This window comes from Lacerta agilis, chromosome 2 (genome assembly GCF_009819535.1).
Source record: "Lacerta agilis isolate rLacAgi1 chromosome 2, rLacAgi1.pri, whole genome shotgun sequence".
In the NCBI taxonomy this organism is placed as follows: Eukaryota; Metazoa; Chordata; class Lepidosauria; order Squamata; family Lacertidae; genus Lacerta; species Lacerta agilis.
Genome location: NC_046313.1, coordinates 5,152,350 through 5,162,872, shown reverse-complemented (window position 1 = coordinate 5,162,872; position 10,523 = coordinate 5,152,350). Strand labels below are relative to the sequence as shown.

At 50.0% G+C, this 10,523-nt stretch overlaps 1 protein-coding gene across 1 annotated transcript; it reads right to left on the bottom strand.

The window, feature by feature from the left end:
- Nucleotides 1-3,431: 3,431 nt before the first annotated feature.
- Nucleotides 3,432-9,710, bottom strand: DDN (dendrin). Its single transcript, XM_033137993.1, has 2 exons — nucleotides 9,229-9,710; nucleotides 3,432-5,653 (listed from the first exon to the last, which is right to left on the bottom strand). The coding sequence occupies exons 1-2, from the start codon at nucleotides 9,414-9,416 to the stop codon at nucleotides 3,862-3,864; spliced, it is 1,980 nt and encodes a 659-aa protein (XP_032993884.1). The 5' UTR covers nucleotides 9,417-9,710; the 3' UTR covers nucleotides 3,432-3,861.
- Nucleotides 9,711-10,523: the final 813 nt, after the last annotated feature.

The following is a 10,523-nucleotide window of genomic DNA, read 5'->3' as shown; positions in this document are numbered from 1 at the left end:
GACAGGACTGCTGTGGGGGGGGGGAAGGGAGGATGGCTGCATGGCTAGCCCTTTTACATGGTCACACCATCTACCTGGCCACACACAAGTGGAGTCTCCATTCTAGGCAACAGGGAAATGTTGTACTTGACTGCTCTAGCAATACATCCCACAGCTGCAGGCAGTGGTACAGCTAGAGCTGGGCCTGGAGTCTGAGACAGCACATCAAAATGCTGACCCTTTTATAATCTCTTAATTTCCCTGAAGGATCAGCATGGCCTGAAATGTGTTAGACTGATACCACTCATTTTCTGCCTATCCCATTGCTTTTGCTCCTTTCTTCTAGTTTGTTCTTGGGATTTCCATTTTTGCTGCATGGTGACAGATCCTCATTTTATGTTTCATATATATATATATATATATATATATATATATATATATATATATATATATATATATATATATACACACACACACACACACACATATATATATATACACATATACATACACACATACATATATATGTGCTTTATTGCATATATATATATATATATATATATATATATATATATATATATATATATGCAATAAAGCAGTGTTTATTCCCAAATCAACGTGCCTAGCATCAAGGCAGCAGAAGCAAACCACTGTTTTATTCACATAGCCATAATGGTGCTATGATTTAACAGAGCTTAAAATAAGAAACTGCATGCATTCAGAATTTTCTGCTTATGAGGGTTGGCAAACTGGCCCCCCCCTAATATATACGGAATGTGGAAGGAGTTGTAAAGCATGGAATGTCAGAGTGGATGGGCAAAGAAAGAAAAATGTTAACTGTGTACATCAACACTGAATAACCCATGTGGTACCAACTCCTGAGGACATCTGTAGTAAACACACACACTGTAATACCATTGACTGCAGGGTCTAAAATGACCTAGGTACCCCACTGTGTGCAGAAGCACAAAACTCCACAATGCCACCTGCATCACCACCACAGCTGGGTCTCACCCCTCATCCCATGCGCAGCCTCTCTTCAGCGCACAAGCATTCTTGTAGGAAGCATGCCTATATTACCTGAGAGCTACTTATGCAGGATGTGTGGGTGGGCGTTTGCATTCTTTAACGGTGTGCTGCAGCTTGGGGAAGCAGGTCATGTGGACTTGCAGGCTTCCGTTTATGAGCTAGAGGAGGAGGCAAGGGTATTCTAAAAGGAAAAAGGAAACTTAATGCCTTTTAAAAAAAATCCAGGAGGGTGATTGTGGAAGGGGAGAGATGGACAGAATTATGTTCTGGCACAATTACTTTCTGTCTAAATTGTTGTTTTTAACTTGTTTGACCCGTTACACACAACCCAGCCCTTTTGTTACTTAAGATAATTTGTGTCTAGATAAACTCCTGTCGCTTCCTCCGAGCCTTTCACCTGCTTGCTACTTTCCCTCTGCAAACACAATTCCACCACCATCACCAGTCTTCCTCGCTGACATGGCAAACTGGAGTCTGGGGTCAGTTACAGGTGGGTAGCCGTGTTGGTCTGCCATAGTCAAAACAAAATAAAAAAAAATTCCAGTAGCACCTTAGAGACCAACTGAGTTTGTTCTTGGTATGAGCTTTTGTGTGCATGCACACTTCTTCAGATACTTTTCAGATCTTCAGTGTATCTGAAGAAGTGTGCATGCACACGAAAGCTCATACCAAGAACAAACTCAGTTGGTCTCTAAGGTGCTACTGGAAAGAATTTTTTATTTTGTGGAGTCTGGGGGTTGGGGCGAGAAGAAGTGGCTGCGAAAAGGTTCAGTTCATGCCCCTGCTCACTGTTTCTGCCCTTCAAATTTCACCTGTCAGTGGTGAAACAGCAGCTGGGGATCTGCAAACTTGTGTTTACTTGCCACCAGCACTGTAGCAGACTCTGCTCACGACTGGCTGATTCCCCGTGTCTTAACAAGAACTGTTATGCAGGTCTATCACCACAAGTGTGTTCTGCCTAAGGATGGAGACTTGGGAACTGTCCATTCTCGTCTTTTCAGACACGGAGAGACCAGCCACTTGCATGCTTCTTGTTCCCAGCAGGCTTTGGTGAACCTCCTCCTCTACCCATACAAAGACCGTGAGCACATGGAGACTCCCATGGCTTCAGTATCAGCCAGAAACAAATTTCTTCTAACCCACCACCCCATTGCTCTGTTCACCATCTAGCCTGATGGTAGAACTTGAACTCTGCACACTATTTTGCAATAGCTAGGCCTAATAATGGAATTGCCCTAATAAGGACATGTGTTTTCCTTATGGTTCGGTGCAGCTCCCTTTACTTTTACAATGCCTTTTAAAACAGGTGGCTAATCTGTGTCCCTCCAGTTATTGCTGGACTACAACTCCCATCATTCCTATTGGCCATACTAGCTGGGACCAGTGGGGAACGTAGTCCAGCAATATCTGGAGGGACACAGACTAGCCCCCCAGGCCCCCGTTTTAAAGCTGACCGTGTAATGCACCATATCAGAAGCACAAATCCCTTTCAAGGGGCCAATTTCCCCCTCTTGTTTTTTCTTAGTATCTGCCCTGAACAACTCTGCAACTCAAACGCTGGCTCATTCTTTTGAGACATTTGAATTAGTCCTAATAAAGTATTGTTCAACTTCAACTATTGGGCTGTTATTGTTGTTTTAATTAAATGGACCATTTAAAAAATGATATTCTTAGGCTGCAGTTCTACACCTGCTTTCCTGGGATGAAATCCCATGGAACTCAGTGCAGCTTACTTCTAAGTAGACATGCAAAGGAGGGCGCAGTTGTTTAAGCAGCATCTCAGCAGCTCACTGAACAATGAGAAACAATTTTCATGTTAATGTGAATACATTCTTATGTTAATTCTCTCCTGAAATGCTGATGTATGGATCTTAAGTTGTATTTCTTTGGGGTGTTAGGAGGCACTGATGTATCTCTTGGCTTAATCAAACTGAGAACGCATCATCCAGCTTCTGTGTTTGAAAGACATGTTTATTATTATTATTAGTTCCTGAATACCTGGCACACATGGACCGCAATAATCATATGGACATAGAAAAGCAGGGGGGGGCGGGACATCTTGGTAGCTTTATTGTAAATATCCCTGCTATATAAGGATAGCCTTGCCTGATCAAACCAAAGGGTCCTGTTCTCCCCCCTCTTGTCCGTCTCCAGCTATGGCAGGCCACATTCCATTCTACGCAGCCTTCCAGGGGCCGCATGGAGGCGGGGACAGAAGCAAAAGTAGGTATAGCAACACATGTTTACCTTTGTGCAGGAGCCTAGTTTCTATGTGCACTCGGGCTATGTGCCCTCTCTACCCTCTGTCTAGGCAAGCAAGAAGCATTGCTAGTATTCAGCAACACACTCCAGACTGGCAAAAGCACCCAAGAGGAGTGCGGAGAGGAGCGGGTGGGTTGTGTGGCCTGGAGAGTCCTGAGAGTCCTGGAGGGCCACAATTGGCCCTGACCCTGAGGCCTAAGGTTCCCCATCCCTGAACTAAGGTCAGGCAAGGAGGTTCCTGGGAGGTTCAGCATTATAGGGCGTTACAGCGATGGCTATCCTCTCTAGGTTCTCCCTAGCATCTAATAATCAGATATATACAGTACTGCCTCTGAACATGTAGGCTCCATTCTTACACCAAACACACACTGGAGTACAGAACCTGATATGGGAAGTGTCACAACCACGTCTATATGTCCTTCCGCGTCCGCACCCCACAGCCCTGAACACACGTGTGTCCCTGAGCCTGTGTGGCAAGGAGAGGGGGCTGGGCAGAGGCATAGGGGTACCAGGCACTTGGGAGACTGGGTGGGGGGTGAGGGCGGGTATGGGGCTCTGCCGTGGGTTTCACAGCCTCTCTTCTCATCCATTTCATGGCTGTGGCCCTGCTTCGGCCCGGCCCAAGCCCCTTCCACCCACAGCCTGCAGCTCCCAGCCGGACTCGGGCCCGTTCCGCAGGCCAGGGGGGGCACTCCCGGGCACCACGGTGGCATTGGAACAGCTGCTGTCGAGGCTGCTGCTGCTGCTGTAGGAGAGGGCCCCTTCGCCCAGCCGCCCCTTCCAGGCCGCTCGCCCGGAGGCCGGCGGCCACTCCTGCTCCAGCTCCTCGTCCGTGTCCGAATCCGGCGCGGTGTGCCGGCGGATCCTCGACATGGCTTCCTTCAGATCCCGGACGTAGGATCTGCTTGGCGAGGGCAGCGCGGGCTTTGCTCCGGCTTCTTTCCCGCCTCGGGGCGGGCAGCCGCCTTCCTGGCCAGGAGCGGCCGCCCCTCTCGGGCTGGGGCACGCCGGCCCTGCCAGCTCTGTAGGCCCAGCCTGGGACCCGTCGGGGGCGGGGGGTGCTAAGGGCTTCGCGGGGCTGGCCGGGGCGGAAGGAGGCCCGGCAGGCTGCCCCACTGCAGGCGCATCCCCGAAAGGAGCCGCGTCGCTGGCGCAGCTCCCCGCAGCCCCGCGCGCAGGGCTCCCTGACCCCGAGGCCTCTCCTCCTCCCGCCCCGGCGAAGCCCAGCTCGCTGACGGGGAGACCCAGGATGCGGGCAGCTCGCTCCTCCATCGACGCCGGGGCCGGGGAGCCGGGCGGCGGGGCTGCGCCGGTCTCTTCGCGGCCCAAGTAGCGGACCCTCTCCGTCCGAGGGGGCGGGATGTAGTGGGCTTGGATCACCACGCACGTGGCGTCGATGACAAACAGACCCCCGCGCCTTCGGGGCGTCGATCTGTGAGACGCGGCAGCGTGGCTCCCTCCCGGCTCCTTCCACTTGGGGAACCTGCACCTAAGCTGCTCGCCCGCTGCTTTGCTCTCACCTCCGACGGCAGCTTCAGGCCGGCCAGCTGCGTGGCTGAAGCCCCAGCCAGCAGGGAGCGTGTGCTGGAGGGGACTGCCAGGGTGGGGTCGGCCAGGCTCGCCCCTCTTCGTTGCCCTGGGCAGGGTGTGGCCCCGGTGCTGGGGGCTCGCGTCCAAGCAGGACCCCAAAGGGTAGCGGGACCCTGCTCGCTCCGGCTGCGCCCCGAAGCCTCCTCCCCACGTCGTGGCTCCGGAGAGGTAGCTCCAGCTACCAGGCAGCTTCGACGGGCTTCGCCCTGCCTTCCGCCCCGCCGCCGGTCCGGACTCGCAGGCTCTCTTGGTTCCCTCGCGGCTTTTCTTGGGGGCTTCCGCCTGGCTCTGCTTCGCCGTCGAGGCTTCCTTGCTGGCGCGCTGCTTGGGCTGCACGGTGCGGTGGGGCGCCTCGTAGGATGGTGGAGCAATATAGGGCGGCGGGCGAGGCCAGTTCTCCTTCCGGGGGCCCGGGCCAGCCCGGAGACGCAGCAGCATGTGGGCTTCGTAGCTTGGAGGGGCCCGGGCAGGGAGCTCGCCTTTGCTCTTGGGGGCTCCTCGACGGCTCCATTTGCAGCCTTCGGCGGGGCCCCTTGCCGCATTGCTGCTCACGTCTCTCCTGCACATCGGGGGCAGCCCGTCGTAAGGAGGGTTAGGCTGCCTTTGCGCCTTGGGGGAAGGTGCCGCCTTGCTCGGATCCTTCCCCGAGAACCAGTGGCCCTCCGGCCTCCGCGGGCCCCAGCGAGGCGGGAAGAGTTGAGCATCGTGCCAGTTGGTTGAATCCTGCAGGACGCGGGCGCCCAGGCCACGTCGAGCGGGAGAAAAATCAGAGACTAGTTGCTTGTCCAAGAGCCTGCAAGGACACAGAGAGAGAGAGGTCGGGAGTGAGTCCACCAAGGAAGCCCAAAGGAGGCAGAAGGAAAACACCATTGCTTGACACCCTCAGCTTCAGCCCCCCTTTTAAAGGCTTGCTGAAATCTTTATTGCTGCTTTCAGGGGGGTAGCAAGGTAAATTTTCACACCCCTCCCAGGCATGGGAAGGTCAGGTGGTACCCGGTGCGGAAAGTTTCTTGTCAACCCTCCCCCATTGATCCCCCCCCCCCGCAAAAATGGTTTTACGTTATTTCATATTTTCTTACAAAGGAATAATAACAAGTAATAATAATAATAAAACTTTTATTTATACCCCACTCTCCCCGGCCAAAGTCGGGCTCAGGGTGGCTAACATCGGATACATAACATTGGTATAAAATCAAACAATAATTAAATTACCTCCTAAAAAAAATCTCAAAATCAAATTGAAGTCTAATTAGATGGCTTTCCACAGGGTTAGGGTTGGGAACAGTAAGTGTACTCTGAACTGAAATTTCAGCCTTCACGACATAGGAAAACAGCCAAGTGAACAGCTATTTTGGTGGAGGAGGGTCAAGATATTAACCGATATGCATGAAATTTAATATATAGCTATATAATCCCTAGTATACCGGTAGTAAGATAAGACCTTCGGAGTAGGCATTTTCAAAAAAAAAAATTCCAAAAAAAATCGTTCCTTGATAATTTGTCACCCCCTCCATTATGGACCCCGGGGTGGTCCGCCCCCCCCTTGCTACACCCCTGGCTGCTTTATAGGAAAACCCACCTACTTCAGTATTGCCTGCAATGACCAGCAGTGGCTCTCCAGAGTTTCAGTCAGTTCTGGACTACCAGAGGTTACTCTACCACTGAGCTATGGCCCTTTCACATCATTGGTGCATTTAATTTTAGCTCGGACTCTGAGGTAGGGATGCAGGAAGCAGCTTTCTACCGAGTCAGACCATTGGGTCCATCTAGCGTATTACCATCTACTGAGAGGCAGTGGCTCCATCCTGCATTGGCAGGAATTGAACCTGCTTGCAGAGCACTGGACATGTTCTCTCTCCTGCCCCTTTCCCTTCACATGAACCCAGTGTGGTGTAGTGGTTAAGAGCGGCAGACTCGTAATCTGGGGAACCGGGTTCGCGTCTCTGCTCCTCCACATGCAGCTGCTGGGTGACCTTGGGCTAGTCACACTTCTCTGAAGTCTCTCAGCCCCACTCACCTCACAGAGTGTTTGTTGTGGGGGAGGAAGGGAAAGGAGAATGTTAGCTGCTTTGAGACTCCTTCGGGTAGTGAAAAGCGGGATATCAAATCCAAACTCTTCTTCTTCTTCTTTGCAACACCTCATTCCAGTCAAAACAAACTTTATTTTGGTTCCTTCAGCATTTCTTGTACATTGCAGATCCTGCCTAGCTGCCACGAAACCTTAATAGCTAAATGATCCAGGCATTCTTGAAGACGTCCAGAGTCATTGACACTCCACCTTGCCTTTGTTCCAAGTGCACTGGAATTATCTGAACAGCACTAAAGCGACATGAAGTGGGTTGAAGTTGCTTCTCTAGTAGCTAGTCGCTAATCAGTATTGCTATTGCTTTCATTTCAGGTAAGCTCCTGTTAAAAGGCTGGAGCATAAAATGGTAGGTACCGGTAATATAATTTAGGCTTTTTTACCATTTCCATCCTGACTGACTAGCAGTATTGGTAATTTAAGGCCTGAGAACAGGGCAAGAACCATCCTAGATGTAATGAAGAAAAAACGAGCTCCTGACTCCCATTTTTTCTGCAGGAGAGAACTGGTGAATGTGGAAGGGGTTAAGCAACCCATTATTCCTCGCTTGCAAGTTTATTACACATGCAAGTTTACAGCTTATTGCCGTAACAATTGTGGGGCTGGCACCACACATGTGCTGAGGTAGCATTTGGCACGGTCTATAGAGATGAGTTTTGTACTTCAGATCAGGAGCATAAGTACCCACAAATGCGTCCTCTGGTGTCACATTTTACAACATTGATCACTATGAGCACATATTTGCTGCACCAAGGGTGAATTGACTCTCCTAAGCGATGCTTTGGTGACACCCTACTGAGACAGCAGCATAATGAGAATGAATAATAATTATAATTTTATTGTTTATATGAAAGGTAAAAGGTTTATATGACACCCCTCTGACAAAATACTTTAAACACAACAAAATACTTAAAACATGAAGCATTTATATAGCAGTTGTTAGTCTTCAGAGCACTTCATATACATTATCTCTGCAATTCGTACAACACTCATGTAGAGCAGGTTAATATTCACTGGTTGAAGGGGTTGGGGCTGAGGATATAATGTCTTGCACTATTTCATTAGCGTAATTTGTACCAGTGGCCTCCAGGCAGGGGCGAAACTAGGATTTATTTCACCCGGGTTAAAGACCCAGTTTGGCACCCATCCCACGCACATTTGCGTACACACACATACAGGCTGGGGGCTTTACCCAGGGCAAAAAATACCCTGGCTAGTCCCACCCCCCTGCCCACCTGATGCTATGATGCTGTCTCCAGGCTCACACTTTGAGACTCACAGACATTCCTCAGCACCAGAAGGTATCCTGACCAGCAATATCCTCTTCCTAACCCAGCCTTTGGTTCTCATTAATAATTACCCCTTCCTTGGTCATACAAACTGGTTTATAATTCTTATATTGCCAAGTTGAACCTCAGCATGTAGATTCAGCTGGCAGGTAATAACTTGCCCAAGGTGCCTAGCCAAGCAGTGAAATGAACTTAAGTCTTCCATATCCAAACCTTTGCATACCCCTGGAACCCATTTCCCAGGACTCCACCTCAGGTGATAATAAGAGTGTGTCTGAGCATGTGCAGAGATAGTGCCTGTCTTCGTTGTTTAACTCTGTGGCCCCACTCCACCCTCTCAAGCTTTTAAGGGAGTAGGGAATCCAGCCTGACACACAGAACACACATCTTTTAGCCTATTCTCTCCACCTCACAATTTTAGAAATTAAATCCTGGTTCAAGGCAATGTACTAGGAGCATTTCTGCTACAGAGCAGCAAAAGCTATCAAGCCCTTAGTTCAAACCCCAGCTCAGCTATCAGCCTTAGCCTTCCAGTCTGTTCTATGGGTATATAATACTACACTAATTTACCTTCAGTGAATGTTGTACGAGTAACAAAGGCTAAGCCTTTTAAGCAATTAGAAAAAGCACTATATAGGGGCCTAATAAATGTTGGTAAACTCCTAGGCCTGCTGCCAACTATGTTTTATTCAGAGTACACCCATGAAAATGTCTTGACCCAAGTTAGCAAAGCCCATTCATTTCAGTGGGTCTGCTGGATGCAACCCAGTTTTCATTGTTTTGGATCATGCTGTCGTCCATTATTTACAACACAAACAAATTATGCCCCGTCCCCATGCTAACCGCTAGAACCAGATGCAGCACTGAAGCACCTTAACCCCACCCCCTAAGCCCCCTCTGCCGGCTCATTGGAGCTAGGACAGGAGCTTTCCCCACAAATAGCCCCCTGTTTTTGAACCCCTTAAAGAAACAAAAACAAAAGCGTCCTGGACTCACGTGTACTGCCCAGCCACACTGTGGTACATCCAGGGGGCACTGTAGCCTCGTCCTGTCCACAGCTCGGCTTCCATGGCATCCCGGCTGGAACAAGAAACTCTGTTAAATTCAACAAGAAGCAGGTTTGTTCTCTCGCAGACATGGAGCCGTCTGGTATCTCCGGGACTCAGACCCGGGCGTTCAAACATCGTCCTGCTTGCTGGGACATCTAGCAGCCGCTGGGAGGCTGGGAGTGCAATACACCCCCACAGGACATGGCAGGCAAGTTCCCTGGCAGAGGCACAGAAGAAGGGCAGCTGTCGGCAGCACAGGGCGAGGGTCACTCAGGAAGTGGGGTTCTCAGGGACAGGTGAAGCCAGTGGAAAGACAGAGGTATGTGGACGTACACAAACGTGCATATTGCAAAGGCATATCAGGCAAGCAGCTGTGCTCACCAAGGATCTCTTGCATTGCTACACACTCTGTGCATGAGGGAAAAAGCACACATGCACACACACACACAGAGGACCTCTGCAACCAACAAGCTGCTGCGAGAATAGTTACACGGCAACAGAAACGCAAAGACACGACAGCACACAAGGACACCCAGCCTGCACACAGACAAATGCTGTGCTGTCTCTCACAATGTTCCACACACAGGGTGCGCATGGTATCCGTGCATCGCCTCACGCCCAAGCCACCAGTACATCTCACTGCCCTGCCCTCCTTCCCCCTGTTCACGTGAAAATGAGTTAAAGAAAACGCCAAGTGTTGAGCTCTTAAATGCTTCCTGCTCCCATTTGGTTATCTCTTAAGCCAAAGGCTAGCAATACATTTTCTTGTCTCTGGATTTTTTTTTTTTTTTTTTTTTTTTTTTGCCTTGCTGTTTTATTCATGATTTGATAGTGCCATTTGCTTTACTGATCCGAATTGTTCAGCTGTATCTTTTATTGTTGCTTTTTAGTTTAATTTGCATTGTAAACCTTATGAAGGAAGGTGTAAGGTGAGGTAAAGGTAAAGGACCCCTAGACGGCTAAGTTCAGTCAAAGGTGACTATGGGGTGCGGCGCTCATCTCGCTTTTCAGGCTGAGGGACCTGGAGTTTGTCTACAGACAGCTTTCCGGGTCATGTGGCCAGCATGACTAAACCGCTTCTGGCACACGGAACACTGTGATGAAGGCCGGAGCACACAGAAACGCCGTTTACCTTCCCACCGCAGCAGTACCTATTTATCTACTCATGCTGGTATGCTTTCGAACTGCTAGGTTGGCAGGAACTGGGACAGAGCAACAGGAGCTCACTCCGTCGCGCGGATT